The sequence below is a fragment of the Lepisosteus oculatus genome, chromosome 14 (genome assembly GCF_040954835.1).
Source record: "Lepisosteus oculatus isolate fLepOcu1 chromosome 14, fLepOcu1.hap2, whole genome shotgun sequence".
Classification (NCBI taxonomy): Eukaryota; Metazoa; Chordata; class Actinopteri; order Semionotiformes; family Lepisosteidae; genus Lepisosteus; species Lepisosteus oculatus.
In genome coordinates, this window is record NC_090709.1 from 3,561,349 (window position 1) to 3,584,710 (window position 23,362).

The 23,362-nt window shown below is 43.0% G+C and overlaps 1 protein-coding gene and 1 non-coding gene across 2 annotated transcripts; one reads left to right on the forward strand and one right to left on the reverse strand.

Moving 5' to 3' along the window:
• The first annotated feature begins 1,572 nt into the window (after positions 1 to 1,572).
• trnav-aac (transfer RNA valine (anticodon AAC)) lies at positions 1,573 to 1,645 on the forward strand. Its single transcript has one exon. It is a non-coding gene; the product is annotated as a tRNA-Val (tRNA).
• A 3,937-nt stretch (positions 1,646 to 5,582) lies between these two features.
• LOC138243383 (zona pellucida sperm-binding protein 3-like) lies at positions 5,583 to 7,671 on the reverse strand. The gene is made up of 5 exons (XM_069198949.1): positions 7,648 to 7,671; positions 6,092 to 6,577; positions 5,875 to 5,990; positions 5,784 to 5,802; positions 5,583 to 5,618 (listed from the first exon to the last, which is right to left on the reverse strand). The coding sequence occupies exons 1-5, from the start codon at positions 7,669 to 7,671 to the stop codon at positions 5,583 to 5,585; spliced, it is 681 nt and encodes a 226-aa protein (XP_069055050.1).
• Positions 7,672 to 23,362: the final 15,691 nt, after the last annotated feature.

The following is a 23,362-nucleotide window of genomic DNA, read 5'->3' on the forward strand; positions in this document are numbered from 1 at the left end:
TTGAGAGAAAGCCTCAGTGTTCCCCAGGCCGGGACAGGAGATCACACACTGTATTATTAGTATTGAGAGACAAGCTCACTGTTCCCCAGGCTGGGACAGGAGGTCATACTCTGTATTATTATTATTGAGAGACAGGCTCACTGTCTGTTCCTCAGGCTGGGGCAGGATATCACACACTGTATTATTAGTATTGAGAGACAGCCTCAGTGTTCCCCAGGCTTGGACAGGAGATCACACACTGTATTATTAGTATTGAGATACAGACTCACTGTCTGTTCCTCCTGCTGGGACTGGAGATCACACACTGTTCTATTATTACTGAGGGACATGCTCACTGTTTGTTCTTCAGACTGGGACAGGACATTCCACACTAGGTTATCATTATTGAGAGACAGGTTCGCTGTCTGTTCCTCAGGCTAGTACAGGAGATCACGCACTGTATTATTATTATTTAGATACAGGCTCACTGTGTGTTCCTCTGGCTGGGACAGTAGATCACACTGTATTATAATTATTGAGAGGCTGACTCACTGTTTCCCAGGCTGGGACAGGAGATCACACACTGTATTATTATTGAGAGACAGGCTCACTGTCTGTTCCTCTGGCTGGGGCAGGGAATCACACACTGTATTATTAGTATTATTAAGAGACAGGCTCGCTGTCTGCTCCTCAGGCTGGGACAGGATATCACACACTGTTGTAGTGTTCTCTCACAAGGCACCAGTTCTGTAGGGGTTTGGGCATTTACTGGGACAATTATTTTTGTGGCAGTACATCACAAAATTGATTATTTTAATGGTCTTAGAATCCAACCATGCGACATAACTCAAACAACGCACACACAGGTACTAATACACGAGGATACATTTGTTAATATATAGAATATGCATGCAAACTTAACAGATCTTATCGTAAGGGTTATCAGAAAACAAAAGATATAAATTCATTCAGTTACAAAGAGTTACACATATCAAGAGGACATAAGTTCGGTATATCATTCATTTAGACCGTTTCGTAATTGAACTTGTTTACAACTTCTACGTGAGATACTCAAAACAAGTACAAAACCCTTAGGAATTAAATTGATATCAATTGGTTGGGAGCAGTAATGCAATAAGGTTGAATACTCACTGCTGGGGGGTCCCTTTTCTCACCGTTTTCGTATTGCAGCGGTTATCACGTTTGCCTCACACGCGAAAAATCCCTGGTTCGAAACCGGACGGAAACAGCCTCTTTTTGTACGCTCATGTACTTCACAGAGGTCTTGAGCGACCAGTCACATGTTCCTTTCCTTCTGAGTGACGTTCCTGCAACACTCTCCCGCTCCTCTTGGTGCGCTCATGCCGCAACACAGGAAGGCTGGAGCAGGTGGCTGTGTGCTTTCCGCACCGCCGAAATATCTCAGCTGGGAGAGCGTTAGATTGAAGATATAAAGGTCCCTGGTTTGATCCCGGGTTTCAGCATTTTGTTTTATCGCGCCCATTGTTCCTCTCTCCAGCGCCCCCTGCCTAAAGTGACGCGTCCCTCTCTCAGCCCGAAACGCAAGCGAGACACCAGCAGCGGTCCCTGCAGGTTTCCGTAGTGTAGCGGCTATCACGTTCGCCTAACACGCGAAAGGTCCCCGGTTCGAGACCGGGCGGAAACAGCCTCGTTTTGCACGCTCCTGTACTTCACAGAGGTCTTGAGCGACCGGTCATTTGTTCCCAATGTGTTTCCGGTGCCTTCATGCACTCTTGTACCAAATGCACGTTCCTTCTGTACGCGGAGCCGATCATTTGCAATTGGGCTGTGCCGACAGACCAGGACGAGCTCTGTCGGCTCAAAAGCAGCGGAGGACCTGCAAGAACAACAGAAAGATTAGCATCCAGCGGGGGCCTCTTAGTGAGCCCAAGATCTCATCAAGAATCGGCTCCAGCAACAGGGCTGGGCGCATTGTTCCATTCTCCGACCACTCTCGGTGTAAACAAGTCCCTCCTGGTCTCTGCTTGAAATGCACTTTCCTGCGTTTGCTTTGGTGTAACTGGCTTCCCCTGCATGGGCGAATGTGAAGGAGATCCTTAGTAAGTCATTGAAGAAAACCGAGAAGAGGTCGGAGTGGCCTCTGTCGTTCATCAACGATCCAGTCAGGCAGTACTCCTCTGTAAAGCGCCGTTCGTTCACATCGATTGGCTTTTTTTTGCCTTAATTCGTGCAGTAGTAAAAGCAGACGCCCCTATTCTCCCGTGACCCGGATTGTTGCGGCCAGAAGTACTGACCACTATACGATCATGGCGAGTTACCAAGTTACATGTGGCAGGGCGGAAAAGGCTGTGCTCTCTTTGTGTGACATAATTCAGAAAAGTCCTGACGTTGTATTTCAACTGAGCCCCAGTATACATCGACCCTTCGACACTCTGAGTGACAACTCTCTTGCGCGTTTTCTCATATTTATGTAGTTTGCTTGGTGGCGCAGTTGTCGTGCACAAAGAATGCTTTGAAAAGCGTCAAAAGCAAGTCATTCCAAGTTGGTCTTTGTGTTTTCCGTTCAGACGCGAAATGCTGAAATGATCTCTCGGCTCCTCGGTTGTCATTTCTGCTACATAGAGGAATCACAGCACGCGTGTTAAAAGAAGACTGTGATATTTGGTGTGTCTTGGATTAGACGAGATTAAAGAGTGAGTAGTTTTGTTTTTATATTTCTGTGATGTTATGGGACCAATGAAGAATGTGGCATTCAGACTAATGTGGAGTATTTGTTTCCTTAGGGAAATTGCCACTGCCGTATACTGGGGCATTAGGACCCATATGGACCGCAGGGTGAGTGCCCAGCGACAGAAACCAGACTGTACCGTGTGTCGGGCTCAGCTGCGAGCAGGACAATGACTTCACTTAAATGTTTAAATGATAAAACCCAAATGAACCAAACCTGTATAAATTAGTGGTGGAAAGGAGTCTTTTTATATAGCAAAAGGTCTCTGATCCTTTGGTAAGAACGATGGGTATATAACCCATTGTCCTCAATATTAGAAATGAATCCTTGAGCATTGCTGTTGTACCAACGGTCCATAAAAGCCTAACATTACCCTTTCTTGCATAAATTGTAGAACATGCCGTCACATTTCAGTTGCACCTCAGTAGCAGTTTGATCTATTATCACCCTACTCCCCACCTCATAACCTTTGCTCTTCTTATTCTGGTCTCCTAACTGTCCCCCAAGCCCGTCTACACTGTATGAGTGACAAGGCCTTCTCCTGTTATGCACCCAAGCTCTGGAACTCTCTCCCCAAGGATACCAGAGTCACCTTCCCTAAACTCCTTCAAATTCAGACTCAACACCTTCTTCTGTAGAAGAGCCTTTACTGAACTGGTTCCATTCTTTACCCCTCTGCTTCTACTTTCCTTAGTACCACCATCCATGGTCTCCTCTGTCTATTGGAACTGTTTTATCCTGTGTATTCTAATTGTAATTATGTCAAGTACTTTGAGAAGCCACCTTTGGAACCATTATATAAAATAGTTTGTCCTAAAACCTTGAAGCTTTAATAGGGCAGTGCAGTAGGGCTAAAAATTGACAGTTAGTGGGCCATCATTTGTGCAAATTGTAGTCACAAAGGAAGACTAGGATTCACTTGAAATCCATGACACAGGACACTGAAACAGTGGAGAGGCTTTGTGTAGTAAGCATTCAGTCTCAATCTACACAGTCTGTGCTGCTGGTAGAGGTGGTTGTGAACACCTGTCTTCCCAGTCAAGTGCTGGGATCTCCAGTCTCAATCCTAATACTCCTCATGACTGTCCAATACCACTGCTGTGAAACCAACACCCAGAAGACAAGACCTCCGAGATTCTAACTGCACCATTATTCACTGATGTTTGTGCACCAGTATTGTTCCTCTGCTAAGGAAGGGAAGGCCTACTTTACACCAAGCCCCTGTTGACAATTCCTTCCTTGTGTTTATTTTAGACAGTGTGTGCAGCCTAGAATAGGACACCAGATCTCACTCTTACTGGGCACTTCAGTAGCAACTCACACTCCAGAAGCACTACGCCTCTCGGAAATGGGAGGATCTCCAGTATATTGAACACCTCTGTCTCTCCCCCAGTAAAAAAAAGGCATACTGCCCTTCCCAAGGAATAATGCAGCTATCTTCCCCCAGTACAGTGCTTTATTACTCCAGCCATTTTCAGTCCTCATTGGCAGCAATACAAAAAGCATTCTTGAAAGGGGAACCCCCCCCCCACAAATACTTCCATTGATTAATGGGTCTCACTTCCCTTGAATTCCTCCATCCCATTCAAGCCTATAAACCATAAAGAAACAAGGGCAAGCAGAAGGGTCTTTCACAGCTTTATTGAGATGTTGCCATTACAAGGCAAGTGGAGGCAGGAGAGTCACAAGGGCCAGGCTGGAGCCTTCATTCAGGTACCTGGGGAGGAAGAAGGAGAACAATCCAGCTACACTGCAGGACACCCACCCCTATAGGGGCTCCTCCTGCCAGACCCTACCTGTCCACTGGCCAACATCTCCAAAGTCCTCTGCTCCCTCCACATCCTCCCTGGTGCTCTCAGCATCTTCACTGGAGCTCTGAGGGTCTCCCTCCTCATCCTCAGTCCAGTCAGCTCCCACATCCAGAGGACCCTCTACTGGTGCCACAGCCACCCGACTACTGGTCACCAGGCTCCTGGTACCTGTGGACAAGGAACACCCAGGATTGAGGGATCTGCTATACCCAGAGACCCACAGTCTACTCATCTACACAGTCCTTTTGTCCAGCACAGGATCATTCCTCAGTTGTCCAAGCATGGTTGTCTCTTGGGCAGAGATGCATCCACAAGGGATAGAGAACCAGACCCACCTTCATTCCGGCTGCCAGCACACCCGGACTCACAGCAGGCACAGACCTCATGGTCACCATACAGCTCCTCCCACCTGGAGGAGAGGAGGACAGGTGAGGCCTCCACCTGGCATGTCCCAGAGCACCCTCAGCAGGCTCCTTGCAGAAGTACCTCTTAGCCTCACTGTTGTAGGTGCAGGACTTGGTCCCTGGTGTTGCTTTAGCAAGAGCCACAGTGCATGTACAGCTCAGTCACTTCATGCTGCAAGAGGGAAGGTCACAGCATTAAGGGATCAAGGCCAATAGAGGGACAGAGAAGGACCTTCTGCCATCAGTGAAGGCAAGCTGGCAGCTCTAGGCACTACAGCTGTCACAGTCTGGTTCACATCTAGATCATGGATGTGAAAGCAGACCATGGATCAGTAGAGCAGGAAGGCTGAGCAGCCTTTGAGAGCAGTACCTTCCTGGACAGCTTCTTCTGGAAGAGGAAGGCATCAATTGTGAAGCGGAGCACATCCTTCTGCTTGGAGGGGACAAACCTGGACAGGCAGCCATCTGCCTTGCTATCCACCATGCACCTGGGGACAAAGACAAGGATGAACCTCTGCAGGCTCTCAGGGCTCCTGCCCACCTCTCCTCCCAGAAGGGGCCGTACCCCAAGTTGTCGATCACAGGGAAACGGGGCTGGGAGTGCTGGTCCGGTTTCTCCATTACGTAACACGAGTGGATGTACAGCCTCTGCTCCACTGTGGCAAAGTAGGCAGTGGCCTAGAAGTACATGGGCTGACCCAGGAAGTACTCATCCTTAGGAGAGAGCGAGAATTACACCTGCACACAGCACCCCCTGCAGGCAGGAGGAGCCACTCACTCAAGGAGCTTACAGTTGGTGGTGAGCAGGACAAAGCTGTGCTTGTTCTTCAGGTCCTTGAAGAAGGTCCTTCTCCTGGCCCATGTGGGGACATAGCCAACCTTGTAGGAGTAGTGGAACCTGCAGGACAGAGGGGATGAGGGGCATCTGGACACTTTCCTAGCGGCTTCTCAGCAGCAGAGCCCTGCCTACCTGTTGTAGGAGCACTTGACAGGCACAGAGAAGGGAATGAAGCGATGCACAGGCACACTGGAGGAGGGCAGGGCATAGCGGAGAGTGTTGGAGTACACCAGGCGGCCCTGGACAACCTGCAGGTTCACAGAGGAAGGGATATTCCCAGGAAAGGCAACCCCGACACTGGCCCTACAGCTCACATCGATACACTGCCTGTAGATGAAGACCCGCTTACCGATCGCTCGGGGCCGCACTCGTGAAGCCCGTAGATGAAGTAGAAGTAACTGCGTGTGGTTCGGCTGACGCTGCAGTTGCCCAAGGTCACCTCCGATGGCCGACAGCTGAAGCCGAACAGGAGCCGACTGACCCTCACGTACATCCTGCTGAGGTCACACCACACAGCCACTCCTCTGGTGCCCCCGATGGCCGGGCGAGCCGGCTGCCGCCCTCGCTGGGGAGGAAACAGGACGCTCTTGATGTAGGCGGGTAAGGGGCGGCTGCCGGCTTCGGGCTTCATCTTCTCCTTGTCGAAGTAGGGCGAGTACGCGTCTCTGGATACGGGAAGGCGGCGGAAGTCGGGAGCCAAGGACCGCGAGTCGTTCTCGCTTGCAGACAGGTCTTCGGAGGGCGCATCTGCCAGGTTCAAGTCCTCCGACTGGGCTGTGTCTTCGAGAGCCGGGAGGTCGGCCTGGAGCGCTAATTCCCCGAGAGTCCCAGCCAGCTGGCCCAGCGGAGATCAATGCGGGGAGCCCAGCCCCTGCGTACAGGCACAGCATAAAGAGAAACGAGCGCATCGCCAAATTAACGTCCCGCTAAATTGCTACAGGAGTAAAATAAGTAAACCAATAAACTGTGTTAAAGCAAGAAAGCATAAAGTGTGAATGCGGTGAATAGGTTTTTATACTGGCAGGACCTGCTACCACACACCTGGTCACACTACCGCTCAATCAACACAATCAATTACACACAGAGACTCGGATTGTTATCAGGGTCTCATTAGGACCTGATTCCAGTCTGAGGCGGGACTCTGTGGAGCCTCCTGAACACTTTCCCGTGTGTATCTGACCTCAGCGGAGGAGTTCCACGCAATTTCGACAGAATTAAATCACCCACACGTGTAAAATTTGCTCAGATTAATTTATTGTTCAATTAGTTTCTAATTTCCAAGGACAGTGTGTTAAACTCGCTGTCAGACAGAGTACGGAACATGCGACACGTCCGTCCACACTTTCTTTTATCGAGGGGGCTGTTCTATCAACATGTACCAACAATAATTTTACTATTGTAACGCTTACGGCCGACAAGCACTGTGTGTAAGAGCCGGCGTACCAGAGCGGGTGACGTCACCGCCCTTCCCTGTGATAGCAGGACCACAGCTACTGGGTTGTGGAGAGATCTCTCTTTAGCTCACGGGGCTAGGTCGCTGCAGAGAGACGCGAAAGCCCCGGGTTCGAGCCCCGGACGGTGCAGGGGCCGAACAGATGCGGCAAGGGCGCCCGCCTGAGCCCCCGTTGCGTTAGACTATTTTTCATGTGTAATTGCATGTCATATTAAAATGTGTAATACAAGCATTTCTTTGTTTTCCAGTAAAGAAATACTGATCAGCTTTTGACATGATCTGATAATTGTCTGATTTTCCAGAGATTGCTTTTGCTTCGCAGCACTGAGAACCTAAGGAAGCCCGTTTCCGCCAGGGAGTAAAAAAAAAAACGCACTATGGTATCTCTGAATTGTGACTTAGAATCATAGAATTGCAACCTAGAAACTCAGAATTTTGACTTTATCGCTCACATTTGCGACTTCGAAATAGCCCATATTTCATTGTCTGTCCTTTTGTTATTGTAACGGATTCGGGTTCTAGGGCTTGTCCCCTTGCCGCTCCCACCCTACTTCGTGCCTCACTGTATTGGCTCGAACCCAGGTCTTGCTAGCTAGAAACCGAATCCGTTACAATAACAAAAGGACAGATAATGAAATATGGGCTATTTCGACGTTGCAAATGTGAGAGATAAAGTCAAAATTCTGAGTTTTTAGGTCGGAATTCTGAGTTACTTAGTCGGAATTCTGCGATACATTACTATGTAGGACACGTTAATGTAGAATCATTACTATGTCTGTCTTTTGTTTGTATGTAAATGAATGTATTTGACAACTTAATGTTAGTTTTTAATTTAGTTTTACGATGTAGGTCATGCGTTAACATATGCACGAGCATACGAAATGTCTCACTCCTGATTCAGCTCATGCTCCATAGCTGAGAGAAGAGATTTCTCCTGCTTCTCGTACAATCATATCAGAACAGAAGCCCGTGTCGCGCAGCTCTGATTCAAGAGCGACACGCATCTTCAGCCCTTTTTTTATTCGTGATCCTAATTTTCTTTAGTTATGATCAATATTGAACTTTTTCTAAATAAAACGACAATAATCAAACATGCAGGCAGACTTTTAAAAAGTATTAGGAGCTGACAGGGTGCCCCTTTGGAATAGTTGTCAGAAAATGTGAGAAAAGGTAAGGTACGTAAGCTCTCACACACAGCATTGGAGATTGGCATCTGATTGAAAAAAACAACTACCTGTCTCCCCAGCATTTAACGGTGCTGTTGTTTTGATTTTACATATTGTTAGCATTTTAATGAATTGTTAAAAGATTGATACACAAATCGCTAAATAAGAAAACGTAAAAACCCTAGCTGTAAGCAATTGGCCATTCATATTCCTGAATTTTAAATCCCTGTGTTTTTCTGTATCCGAATGCCTGGAGCAGCTAATTTGAAAGCAGAGTCTACCATTTACTGTATTGCAGAAGCGTATTGTTGCCACCAAGGAAACAAAATCCTGAGTTTACAGGAGTATTTCTCAAATGCTTCCATCATTTTTCTTTCACGCTAGGACGCGAGTGTGCACGTGTTTGGTTTTCGTTTCACTGTTTTTCATTGAAGATTCGTGAATTAACGACGAAAGAATCAGTTGCCTCGGAAAGCAGAAGGTTTGGTTCTCAACGATCTTGAAGACACGCCCATGTAGTGCAGCGTGTGATTTTGTACTATAAAAGACCAAGTGCTCAAAGTGACGTCTGCGTTTACCGTTTAGACTTTTCATCTCGGGCGCACTTTTAGAAAGCAAATTAGAACAGTTGTGTTGAATCATGCTGCGACAGCTGTCAGCAGTGTGGCGCAGCGGAAGCGTGCTGGGCCCATAACCCAGAGGTCGATGGATCGAAACCATTCTCTGCCATACACACCGTCACTCTAATGAAGTGAGTTTAAACTTTTTTTTCTCTCGTGTGTGTGGAAGCTTCACACTTACTGTATTCGTTAATCTTTACCAATAGCAGATGCCCAAATGTATCTTTGGTTGTTCTGTGATCCTTCATAGTTTCCTCAATTCCTTCAAATTAACATCCATATCAAAGCAATTATATATATATATTACAATTAAGGTACATATTAAAAATATCAACGCACATTTGTATAATGCTCATTTAATAATGATTGTCAAGGATTGTCAAGTTCTCCAACAAATCTGTGTTCTAATTTTAAAATATTTTTGCTAAGGATACAACGGGTGTATAAATGAATTCTCCCAACAGCCAGTTAAAGAAAAAATCCACACGTGAGGATGCTTTTCTTGGACATTGACTTAGGTACTGAATTGTTTACTTGTTTTAGTTGCACACGAGTAAAACACGAAGATTTCCTGCAACATTCAAGAGGGTTTGCGAAGAAATCACTTCAATTATTAGCGGAGGTTATGTTTACATCATCACAATCTGAAGCACGTCCCTAAGTGCGTTTGACCCACCAGCCCTTTGTTTAACAGCTGCACAGGGACACATTCCCGTTGCTTTTCACAAATCACTGGCATTTTTTGCAGCATTTCTTCTGTCCTGAGAAGCAAGTTTTTGTATTTTATCTTTCAGAAGTTGTATGAATTTCTTGAAGTTCAGAAAAAACTTGTTCCAGAAAAGAAATGAACACTTGCTTCAAAGTAAATCAAGACGTATGTATCTCTTGCTGTGTGTGCTCTTATCTGTCCATCTCTCTCTCCTCTTCTCTTACTCTGGCAGTCTGTGCAGAGTTTCTGAAGGAGATGTAACACCACTTGGAAAAGAAGAAAAATTCTCAGGAAAATTCTCAGGCAGAATAAAAAATCATTATTCTCTTCTCAGTCAGATTCATAGCTCAGACTCACACTCAGACAGGATCTCAACTCCGTACTGCTCTCTATCCTCACAATCCAGAACCAGAAGATATTCAGACAATCAGTGCTGCTACATGAACAATATCAGACAGAACAGCCTGGACTCATGTCACATTTCCCCCTTTTATCCTTCCTCCCAGCCCTCTTAGAGACATAAAAGAGCTCCTGGTTCTCCTCTCTGTGAGAGGACTCAGGGGTCACTGATCTGGCAGCTGTGGGCGATGTTCCAGGTCGAAAGCAAGAAGGTTCTATTAACGCTTTCCAGGACTTCCAGCCCTTCAGTATTACTTTCTTTACTGTATGTCAGCCTCCCAAAATGTTTATAAATGTTTTATAACACATATGAGTGTGAAATTATCTTATTATTTATATATAGTATTTATGTAATAAACACCAGTAGTGACACTATGATCAGTATATTGATTATTTGCAGCCGATGGTCCGATGGTCATGTCTACAATAGTGACCATTTGACCAGTCTGTAGCTCTGAGCAGTGGGACTCAGATCACACAGAAGACCCGCCTGTGTGTGATTCCATACCAGCCCTGGGATTCAGCTACTCTCACAAATGTCTCACAGACCGTCTTATAAATTTACAATTAGATGAAGTCATGTAACAGTTTTACAGATAATTTAAATAATCAGACAGCAGTTTTGGCAGTGGATACATCTCCACATGGGGGAAAGAAACTGAAATATATGTGCTCACTGTAAAGTAGGAAGAGGTGGTCAGACAAGCAAAACAACTTTGCAGATAATGTGAAGTGACATTGTTTTGTGTCAATCAGCTCACAGATTTCGCTTCATGTGCCTTAAGCTGTGCAATTTGTATGGTTGTTGAATGAGACTGATTTCTTCACAAGCCCATTCAATTGCCAGTGGAGAGCTTGCCGGCGCACACCTTCATGAAGACTCTCTTTAAGATTTCATTGTCAAGTCGCCTCCTTTGCATACAATAGTAGCACCGACACTAAGAGAAAGGATGAGAAATGGCGTTTATCAAGCGATTGCAGTGTTTGTTTGACTGAGGATCCTTGTGTGCTGAACTGGCCTCTGGAGAAGTGTAGTGCAGTAAAACAGAAGGTTTGTGTCACTCAAGATTGTTACAGAACAGAACAATACAATTACAATACTTTTATGAGAGTAAATATTACTGGTGCATCACAGTTCTTATAATGGTGAAAACAGGAGCACCTTCTCTACATTTTTGACTGAAGTATTTAAACGGAAAGAAATACTATCAATATGCAATGTTCTAGTCTGATGAAACAATGTATAGAATTAGGTGACAATATTGGAATTCATTCAAATGCACAAGATTAATTTTCAGCAACAAAAAAAGTGCTTGGAAATATTTTACAAGAATGAAACCTTACATTCACCTAAATAAACATTCACCCTCTACATTAGCAGAGAACAGTAGGACAGAAGGTTAGTGTCACTGGACACTGCGTCAGAGAGGCCGATCTCTTCTCCCTCATTATGCAGGCTTACCCACTCATGATGAACTGTACTCCAGCGATACTCAGCTGCCATCATCGACTCAGACATGACGTTCATGTACATATTATACCTTAATATGGCACTGCGTTACAATAATTTGATCAAAACAACTGGTGAAAAAATAATAATCAAATATTTCTTTCCTTCTTTTAGTAGATAAAGACTTTATCAAAAAAAGAAGCATTTATTCCTTTCCTCTCCTACCAGCCCTTACAAGTCACCCAGTTTTTAATTTAGAGCTGGATTAAAGCTCTAGTCTCTTGGTGTGAGTTGGAACCCCACTGCTGCCAAATATCTCCAACTATCTCAGTGTTAAGAAGCAAAAAATAAGGCTGCCATTCAGCCTTATAGCGTGATGTCATTTTCTCATGCTCATTTTTAGATGCTTGTGATCGAATCTATGATTCTTATGAGTGTGCCCTATATAAAGGTAGCACAGATATAACGTGCCAAGTTTTCAGAGAACCGCATTAAATACAGGTCAGAAGAAGGCGACAAAGTTTCCGCTAGGCAGTTCAGCGATTTCAACGGTGTTCTCTGTTGACACCCGACGTTCTCCAAAAGAGTAAGGTGTTGGGAGTGTGGCTGGGTGGTCTAAGTGCTGGGGTTGTGCTCCATTTTCTTCGCTGGGTTAGGTTTGAATCTTGCCGCTGCTAAGTGTTGGTGGGTTAAGACCTTCCTTCTATTGCGACTTCAATGGGTAAAAGCTTTGCCTGACAGTCTGTCGAGAGACTGAACTAGATGTTTCAAGATAGTCTTTGTCAGCTTAACATCAAGGCATAAAAAAGCCTCATTTTGTGTTCCCAACAGCAATGCTCTTTGGTCCCTTCAGCATTATGCAGGGAACAACATCTGCCATGATCACTTTTGAGTCAGTGTGAATCGAAGTGTGCCGCATGGTGCATTTGTCTGTTAAACTTGAATGCTGTGCTTTTTCACGCAGAATCATTGGCAGGAGCAAAGCTTATTCAATCTTTCCGCACAGCGCTCCATCAGAAATACTTTGTCCAAGTTTTGAAGAGATTGTGGGATTCTCTGCACACGTTCACATCGCGTACCTCAGACAACACCACCATTCGATGGGAAATTGATTCTGCTTCTTGCAGTTGTTCCTGTGGTTGCAGTAGTTACAAAGTTGCACTTTCCTCCACCTTCTGCTATAGTATTCACTGGGTGAGCTTCATCATTTGGCTCAGAAAGGTCAAGTGTGCTTCGGAAAAAATCAGCTGCAGTGTCGTTATTTTGTCGGTGAGTATGGCTGTCTTTTAAAGCACATGAAAAACACGAGTTTGTGGATTTCTCCAAATAGCAACGAATTCAGTTGAAAGCAGTGCTTTACTGCTTTCAGAGGGTCTTTTATCGACGCTGCTATAGTAGAGAAGCGACATAATCACAAACGCAACCATTTGTGCTGGCTGTTTCACTAAGTATTAAGCTTTTTCAACTATCACATGATTTTAACTAATTTAACATCATCTCCAGGAGAGCACCTCGCACTGCTCACTGAGCTGATGTACAGTATGTGCCCATTTCTCAAAAATTAAATATCATCTAAACTGATTTTTTCTATTTTAAATGCTTTCCTACTCTTTTAATATTTCAGTTAAATCTTGAAGTACTTTCCATTAATATTAATCCTAGTCCTGATGAACGATTCTGGGACATGGTGTACCTTGAATAATGTTCTTATAGGTTTCAGTTTGGAAAAGTGCGCTCTCCAGAAGCTACCGAAACCTCTAATGGTCGCACAAAGCTTAATGCAGTAGCAACGTTTGGGGTTGAAAAAGAATATTACTTGCTATTAATACGAACACTGTTACAGGAGGCGCGTAAGGACTATTTTAGCTCAGATCATCAATTTATCTTATATTTCTACTCCATTAATATCGCTATTGAGTGCTAAAGGTAGGTCCTGGCAATGCTTCATGAGATCTTCTTAAGAAAACTTAAACAAATATATTTCCAGTGCTGAACAAAAAGTAAAAAATACCGATTATGTGCAACTGATAAAATCTCTCTTCCAGGGATGTTGTAGCCACATGCAAATTACTTTATCAGCTTTAAAAGTTTATTTTGCATTTATAAGACGATCAGCATGACACTCAAAACATACCTGTATTCAGTAAGCGCTGAGTCTGCTGGCTGAGCAAGTTGCCTCCTCACACATAATAGCAGCCCTAAAGCTAAGATAAATGAAGAGAAATTGCTTTTATTGGGCACTTTTCATATCCGATGAGCTTGACATCTCCCAAGGGTGACGGAGTTCTTTTGCGACACTGCTTTTCCCTTTTTTCTTCTTTCAGTACTCTGATGGAAAAAAAACGAGAAAGCATGTAAGGGAAAAATGTATTTTTTTCATGGAGAAAACGTGCACCAGGAAATGTTTTGTTTTGAAGAAGTGATTTAACATGATACATGACCTAATTTACTGTAGCAAATGCTCACACTGCAAGGTTTGCTTTACTATAAGAGAGAAGTAGAGTGAAGATGTCATAATTTCACTGCGTTGTTGAAGAAAACATTTTTTCTTTGAATTCTAAATCAATCAGAATTTCAGAGTGACACACAAACCCTTTGTCTGTTTTAAAGATATGATATTTTAAAACTGATAAAAATGTAGAAAACACATTTCTCACTTAGAAATTTTAGATGGGGTGGTGTATTACTAGTTGCAGCGCTGAACCATGGTGCAATTCGGTTACATGATTGGCCGGTGGTTTAATGGATAACGCATCTGATTTTGCATCATGAGATTGTAGGTTTGACTTCTACCGGATTTGTGTGATTTTAAATCAGGCTCCTAAGAAATAGATGTCCATTATGTGAATGAACCGCACCTGAAAGCAAACGTTGGGTCGGGTTTCCTTTCTTTCCAGCATGAAATAGCAAATCGTTACAAAAAGCACCAGCTAATGTCCAATAGCGTTGGTCATTATAATTAACATGAATATACTGTAAGGTCTTGGTACATGGGAGTGGATTTCATCCACAATTTAAAAAAGGGCAAATAATATTTATTTTATTTAATACAAAAGTGACCTAAAACTCTGTAACTTTCAGGTTAGCTTGAACCTGTAATAAAAAAGGGGCCTGAAACTTCCATTCTGTGATGTAACTGTCTTTAAAGTCGGACGTGATGTTTCACGGATGTGCAGCATGCCTTTTCTCTTGTCGTGTTCAAAATGACTTGCTGTGTAATCTCTTGAATGCGTGTTCTGTACTGCTCTGTTATTTCATTTAGATTATCTATGTGGTATACAGATAGAACTGGACTGCATGCTGTAATGTCTGGGTTCAGCACCAGCTGAACCTGAAAACACATCAGCCGATCTTGACACGATTTGAACATACAACCTTTTGATGTGGTGTCAGATGCGCTACCATTGCGCCATGAGGTCACTCCATAGAAGTGCTTTTAATTCCCCCAAAGAGAAAAATCAGCGTCCCTAAAAAAGTTTTTTTTTCATTCTCTCCTGTGAGGAATGCCGCTCTTCCAACAAGGGTCTCTTCTTCCCAGACCACAGATTATTCTTCCTGTCTGGCTCTCACACAGAGAGCAGACACACCGTCTCCACTAATGTGTTTACTACATCTGTAGATCTGACCCTCTACAGCCCTGATATTCCTGGACAGGATCCCATATTGAGTATTTCTCGTGTTGTGAACTTACAGTGTGTACACAATGCACTTTATACACAAAGTAAGTGTTTTTGTAACTCTAGGACGTTTTGTGAAAATGTTACTGGCATGACAAAATTGCCCCCTCAACTGAACAGTCCCACCCCCCTCAGTTTTGGATAAAAGGTTTGGATAAAAAGTTTTTGAACACTTTCACTTACTGTAACTTGCGCCGTAAAAAATAGTTGTACTTTGTCAATGGTCAGATAACTACACTAACCCCAAATTCACAGTTACTACATCGGACTGTTTGATGTGCAGGAGGGCTATCCGTCCAGGAACAGCATGTTACATAGTGTCTATGTTTTGGGGTGTCAACATTATTACGACCTTATTTGCTCAGGTGGACCACTGCCTTGCAGTAGTTTATCCTTATACTTACAGTACAATCTTTATATAACTAGGACTGTAGTTATAGAAGTTTGTACTTTCTGTTGGTTTTACAATGATTTCTTAATGATTCAGAACCTCGTTACTGTTGATGTTGTTGCAAAAAAGAACACATATGGTTGATGCTCCAGGCAAAAATAATCACGTGAGTTCTGATGAACGTGGAACTGTTTTTCATCGCTAAATACCAGATTGCTTGTCGTTATCTTATGACATGAAATACTAATCAGTGGCATGCTTGCGAGAATTCACTTGGATGGTTGCAACGGCTCCGTTTAAACCAAAATATCACTGCCCCCCTCAGGATTTCAGATGCCCCCCTACAGATCATTCACCTGGCGCCAGTCCTGGGTATAATGATGAACATACCTGCCTTGAAAGCAGTGAATCCGGGTGTGATTCCCACCTGATCCATCGACAAACCTTTTCCAATGAATCTTCTATCGATTTAGAAAAGTCTTGAAGCTGGTAGGCTAGGGAATAAGCACTGTTTGAGTACACTAAGGAAAATGTGATACTGTGCTGTGCTGCTCCAGTAGCCCAATTGGTCAGGTTGGGGTGCTTTTAAAGCGGAGTTATGCCAAGGTTGTGAGTTCAATAATCATGTGGAGTAGTTTTTTTTTCAGCTACAGAAACTCGTTGTTGAATTTAAGTCTGTTCTTGTGTTGCTTTTTCCGCTTGATGGAGCTGTGTTAATGCAGGCACACCTGCTTCCACGTCAAGTTATTTTATTGTTGCTCACAAACCAACACACTGCAGACACCTCTGATATTTTCACTGCTTGTGGGCCACGTGTTCCTGCTGTCAGCCTACCATGTTCATGTACATCTAGAAATATTACTGTTACAGTAATGGAGCGAACAAACGAAACGAAAGCACACCAAGTTTAAAAAGGTCAAAATGTGTCAAAGCCCTTCCTCAACGAGGATGGGGTTCAAACCTACTTGTGCAGAGTATAATGTATTAAGAAGTTATTGCTTTAACCACTAGGCCACCTCCATACATGCTTTGGACATGAGTTGGCTCTTTCCCCATACACGAGGGTAATTTTCCTCTTCCACCTACAATTTCAACATTTACCTTGGGAGATGTCAAACCACAGAGCCTGTGCTGCTCTTCAGTGCCGGCTGTAGTGGACACCCCGTTGAACATAAAAAGCAAATTGAGCTCCTTGGACATAAGCCATTTCTCGTCACTTGCTCAGCGAGCAGGCTCAGCGCACACTGAATGCAGGTGTCTCAGAGCAATTGAGATGTGTCCAAGTGACTGTAAAAGGGATATTTGATACCAATGCCGTGGCTTAGTTCTCCGACAGCAGGTGAAGCAGCGCGCCGGTTGGAGTTTTCTCGGTCGCATTTAATGGGAACGTCATGGCAGCGTCAGCTCAAACCACCAAATGGAGACGGGCGTGCCAACAAGCTGACCCTGCTGATGTGGGATTAACACTAGGATGAGAGAATGCTGTTGCTTAGTTGGTTAAAGCACCTGCCTAGTAAACAGGAGGATTGTGGGTTTGAATCCCAGTGGTGCCTTCCTTCCTGTCTTGCTGCACAGTTTATCATTATGGACAGCAACATGCTTCTACATTAAATTTAATGGAAGTGTTCATTTAATTTTTGGAACAACCTATTTTTAAAAAAATCCATACAAATTGCGAAAGATAAAATACTCATCTGTTTTGTCAGTGCAGAGGAATTACTGCCAGCTGGCAAGGAAACGAAAACGATTTTTTTGTCTTTAGCCAAAAACCTGTGAACGTAGAAAAAAGGTGATGTGCGTTAATTTCTATGGCACAGTCAGTCAGCGTATCCTTCAGTTAAACATAACGTTGGTAAATCAAAAGTCCCCAGAGACGCATTTCAAATTAATCCAACCTCAACACCGTCTCCCCTAAATGTGATGGGGTTTCTTTGGATGTCCTTAAGCATCCTGATAGTTGCAGAGATTTCAAACTTTTGGCACAAGTCAAACTACAAGAAGTTAATAGTTGAGCGCCTAAGTCAATATCACCGGGAATGTGACTATGTAAACTTAAATAGTATTCAAAATATTGCTTTTTTGTTGTAGTTTAAAAAGATATTTTAGCTGGGGATTCTCAAATGATGAGGGTAGAAAAGAGAACTATTCGACACCATCAGGAGTGCTTAACGTGTGATAAAAGTGTTTTTTTAATCACGAAGTGAAAATAGTGAATTTGTCTTTCACTTAGGCGTTCATCAAAAGCTCATTAAACAATGAAGGAGAGGCTCGTGTTGATTTTTAAAATGTACACTGTTGGCTATTCACTCTTCTTAACACGATTAAAGAGCCGAGCTTAGTTCAGAGGTAAAGCATCTCATGCATCGTATGAAGCTCTGTTTTCTATCTGGATTTCTTTTTAAGCGCGATATCTTTTCTGTGATTTCTTTCGTTTGAATTCCCGCATGTGTGAATTTCAGCGAGACACGTAAACTCATTTGTCTGTTTTAAAGAGATGCAATTTTTAAAACAGACAAAATGAAAGGCTTATTAACTAAATACACATAGAAAATGTGCACCTAATTGAGAAAATTTGGACTGGGGCGATGTATTATTGTAGCGGCGCAAGCCCACAGTGGTGCACTTGAGGAATGCGGTACAAGGGCCAGTGGCGCATTGGATAACACATCTGATTACGGATCAGGAGACTGTAGGATCGTAATGCTCTTAAACCCAGTACCATAACCGTAGTGTGTTCAGTCCTACACAACCTTTCTATCGACTGAATAAGCCTCCTGTTCCATCTCCATCTTCTTCCCACACATTCCAGCTATTTCAGCACCGTTATTGTTGGACCACAGTCACAGATACGTAAGGGACACTATTCTGAAGAACCGTCTTAAATAACTTTGCAAAAGGTAACAATAATGCTTTCTTAACATAACCTTACATTTGGCCGTACAATACAATTTTCTGTACCCTCAAAAAAAAATCTTACTGCTTTCTCCTGAGAAACACAAGTTTAGTGTCAAATCACAATAAATAATACAACAAATATACTAAATTAACACCCAGATATGACAACACACAGCTATGACAGAACACATTGAAGACTTAAAAGCCCTTTAAATTTTTATTTCCTTAATTTCCATTCTCTTCCCTCCCCAGGATAACTGAAAACTAACTATAATAAAGACTGTATATGCATTACTTGTAATACAGCTACTAATAAAGATATACATGGAACTTAATTATTAATAAATAACACTTTTATTAATAAATACGTGTAATGATAACATTCATTGTGAATATTTGTGGTGTCTGGAAAGCAATTTTAGTTATAATAATAATTTTCAAGCAAGTGGTGCATAAGCTTGTAACTTAATGAGTACATTATTTCCATTACATTCAAGACAGTTCTAATGTGATCAATTGTTCTGCTTAGTCCGCTACTGAGTTGCTAAAAACCTATGAAGAGGTGGTTTAAGCTAGACTCCTAATGCAGTAACATCTCATGGGCAGCAGCTGTTATTTAAGGTTTGTTGCAATTGAGAACAGGTTTAGTACAGAGCTGCTGACAAATTTCAGCGGAGTTTATTGTATATTCATTTATTGCAATTGACCCATTGTAGCTACCAATCAGCAGCAAGGAAAAACAAACTTCACTTGTGCCTTTTAAAAAAAGGGAAACAGAGTAGTAGTTTATGTGGTAATTTCAGGTACAATGTAAGAACTAAAGTTAACTACTCCCATAGTAATGCGTGGGGTCCTATCAATAGAAAAAAAAAATTGTTGTAACCCACACAACACAACAAACACAAAACAAGAAGTCTTCCAGGAACCTAGGTAAATCCCTGTAGTAGTCTAACAACTACAGAAAAAAACCCAAACGCAACAACTTCAAAAGAAAAAGAACATTAAAAACAAATCTGGGGAACAACAAAAACACAGAGTCTAATGCGAGAGCTTTTTCAAGTCTTCAGTGCTCCTCTCGTCATATTTGTGTACACAGCTGATGGTAATTTAAGTAGGGAGCTGCGTCAGCATGCATGGGCTTCAAAGGAAAAAGTCAAGGTTTATTCCATGCTGAAAAGAGAAGGAAACACAATGTTTCAGCTGTGGAGCCTTATTTGATTATGACTCGAAGTAAACCTATACTTCTTCGTTTGATGTTAATTGATCTCCATGAGATACCTAAGAGTACCTAAACTCGAAAGTTGCTTTCAGTAGCTTAAGATACTGCTCCAGGTGAGGCCTGAACTCACAACCTCAGCTTGACTCCACTGTACACTGCTGTATAAGTACCGCGCGCTGACCGATTTCCCACTGGAACTGTGCAAGTTGTGCTCCTCATACAGACTGACGCTGCAGAAACACAGGGTGAAAACGGTTTCGGTTGTGGATCCATCTCCACATGGGGAAAAGGAACAGTAAAATAGCAAGGAAAATACAAGAAAAGAAACTGAAAGAATTGTGCTAACAGCAAAGGGGGCGGAGGGGGGTGGTCGGAAAAGTAAATCAGCCTGGCGGATTATTTGTAGCGACATTTTTTGAGTCAATCAGCACACGGATTTCTCTTCATGTGCCTTAAACTGTACAGTTTGTATTTTCGTTGTAGATAGGTTTCTTCAGACGTCCAGTAAAGTGACAATAATGGAGAACTAGCTGACGCAACCCGTCGTGAAGACCCTCTGTAAGGTGATTACACGTTTCATTTTCAAGTCGCCTCCTTTACACGCAATTGCTTCCCCGACACTGAGAGAACATGAGAAATGGCTTCAATTTCAATGTGAAGCGCAGTTCAGGCTCGATGGCTTCACATCACCAATCAATCAAATAAAATTGCAGTGAAGCGATCTAAATAAGACTCTGAAGTACTGGGAAACATGATTATTTTGAGCGTGCCTCCCAGGGTCTGCTACGAGGCTGAAGTTGGCTTCTTATTCGCCAGCTTCTTATGCGTGTTTTTCGTTCCACCTTAAATGCTGCTGCTGTGATGTTATGTCGCCTTTCGCCTGTAGATGGCTCTCTTCGATCAGTACTAATCCGGCTGGAAAACTAGACATCTTCACTGAAAGGGAATATCCAAATAGATATGTAAGGGACACTATTCCGAAGAACCATCTTAAATAAATAACGTTGCAAAAGGTAACAATAAAGGTAACATTAATGCTTTCTTAACGTAACCTTACATTTGGCTGTACAATACAATTTTCTGTACCCTCAAATAAAAAAAAAATATTACTGCTTTCTCCTGAGAAACACAAGTTTAGTGTCAAATCACAATAAATAATACAACAAATATACTAAATTAACACCCAGATATGACAACACACAGCTATGACAGAACACATTGAAGACTTAAAAGCCCTTTAAATTTTTATTTCCTTAATTTCCATTCTCTTCCCTCCCCAGGATAACTGAAAACTAACTATAATAAAGACTGTATATGCATTACTTGTAATACAGCTACTAATAAAGATGTACATGGAACTTAATTATTAATAAATAACACTTTTATTAATAAATACGTGTAATGATAACATTCATTGTGAATATTTGTGGTGTCTGGAAAGCAATTTTAGTTATAATAATAATTTTCAAGCAAGTGGTGCATAAGCTTGTAACTTAATGAGTACATTATTTCCATTACATTCAAGACAGTTCTAATGTGATCAATTGTTCTGCTTAGTCCGCTACTGAGTTGCTAAAAACCTATGAAGAGGTGGTTTAAGCTAGACTCCTAATGCAGTAACATCTCATGGGCAGCAGCTGTTATTTAAGGTTTGTTGCAATTGAGAACAGGTTTAGTACAGAGCTGCTGACAAATTTCAGCGGAGTTTATTGTATATTCATTTATTGCAATTGACCCATTGTAGCTACCAATCAGCAGCAAGGAAAAACAAACTTCACTTGTGCCTTTTAAAAAAAGGGAAACAGAGTAGTAGTTTATGTGGTAATTTCAGGTACAATGTAAGAACTAAAGTTAACTACTCCCATAGTAATGCGTGGGGTCCTATCAATAGAAAAAAAAAATTGTTGTAACCCGAAAACACAACAAACACAAAACAAGAAGTCTTCCAGGAACCTAGGTAAATCCCTGTAGTAGTCTAACAACAACAGAAAAAAAAACAAACGCAACAACTTCAAAAGAAAAAGAACATTAAAAACAAATCTGGGGAACAACAAAAACACAGAGTCTAATGCGAGAGCTTTTTCAAGTCTTCAGTGCTCCTCTCGGCTGAGGGAGAGCAATGTGAGAGAAGTGTGGAATGGCATGAGGAAGATCTCCGGATACAAGTTGTCCGGCAGCCAACAGAGTGAGGGAAGCCTGGAGAGGGCCAATGAGCTGAATCTTTTCTTTAACAGATTCGATACAGGGTCCACTGTCAATTCACCTCACAGGCCTTCACCCCAGACACCTCTTCATGTCCTCAGTCACCCCATCATGAGATCCCTCCTACTCCTACTCCATCTTCCCCTGCCCTCCACGGCCTATCAATCACAGCTGACCAGGTCAGAAGGGAGTTGAGGAGACTCCATGCAGGGAAGGCAGCGGGTCCTGACGGTGTCAGCTCCAGGGTGCTAAAGATCTGTGCGGACCAACTGGGTTCAATGCTACAGTACATCTTCAACCTCGGCCTGAGATTTGAAAAAGTTCCGATGCTCTGGAAGACATCTTGCCTGGTGCCAGTACCCACAAAGGGGCACCCTAAAGTCTTGAATGACTACAGACCAGTGACACTTACATCACACCTAATGAAAACTCTGGAAAGGCTTGTACTGGACCACCTCAGAACCCTGGTGAATACAGCACTGGACCCCCTGCAGTTCTCCTACCGGTCACACTTGGGAGTGAAGGATGCAGTCATCTATCTGCTACACAGAGCTAACTCTCACCTGGAGAAGACGGGGAGCATTGTGAGAGTTATGTTCTTTGACTTCTCCAGTGCCTTTAACACCATCCATCTACCTTTACTGAAAGATAAGCTAAGGGCGGCGCAGGTGGACACTTCCCTGGTGTCCTGGATTAAAGACTATCTGACCTGCAGGCCACAGTATGTACGGCTACAGAGCTGTGTGTCCGAACTGGTTGTTAGCGGTACTGGGGCTCCACAGGGGACCGTCCTTGCTCCATTCCTGTTCACCTTTTACACCTCTGACTTCAGGTACAACTCTGAGACATGTCATCTGCAGAAGAGGAATATAGGAGCTTGATTACCAACTTTGTGGGGTGGTGTCATCTTAACCGTCTCCAGCTTAACACCAGCAAGACCAAAGAAAAGATCTTGGACTTTCGAGGGAATAAGTCTCTGCTGAACCCTGTTTCCATCCAGGTTGAGGACATAGAGGGCGTACATTCCTACAAGTACATACCTTGATGATAAGCTGGAGTGGTCTGGTAACGGTCAGAGCCGACTCTATTTTCTTTATATTCTTTATTTTTTATTATTTTGTTGTCTTTTGTTTTATAACTATTCTGATGTCTGTTTTTGCTTGTCTTGGGCTGGACTGGTGTAACACATCAATTTCCCTATGGGATTAATAAAGTATTATCTATCTATCTATACACCTGCATAGAAACGGCTGTGATCTCATCATGTGACAGAAACCCAGAAAATCCTGACATTGTACTTCAACTGTGTCTCAGTAAATAGACCCTGCAGCACTCTGGGTGCCAGCTAGCTCTCTAACCAGCATGCTGTAGAGACAGGAATTACACTTTGCTTGTGTTATGCACAGAATGACGAGCCTGAGTGCTCCCATTTAGCCTAG

Excerpts from the sequence above, each read along its gene's own strand:
- LOC138243383 (XM_069198949.1), bottom strand. The coding sequence starts at position 7,671 with ATGGGCTATTTCGAAGTCGCAAAT. Across the intron at positions 6,578-7,647 it reads GCTATTTCGAAGTCGCAAAT|CTGGCTGGGACTCTCGGGGA; the intron begins GTGAGCGATAAA and ends CCGCTGGGCCAG. Across the intron at positions 5,991-6,091 it reads AGTGCGGCCCCGAGCGATCG|GTTGTCCAGGGCCGCCTGGT; the intron begins GTAAGCGGGTCT and ends GTGAACCTGCAG.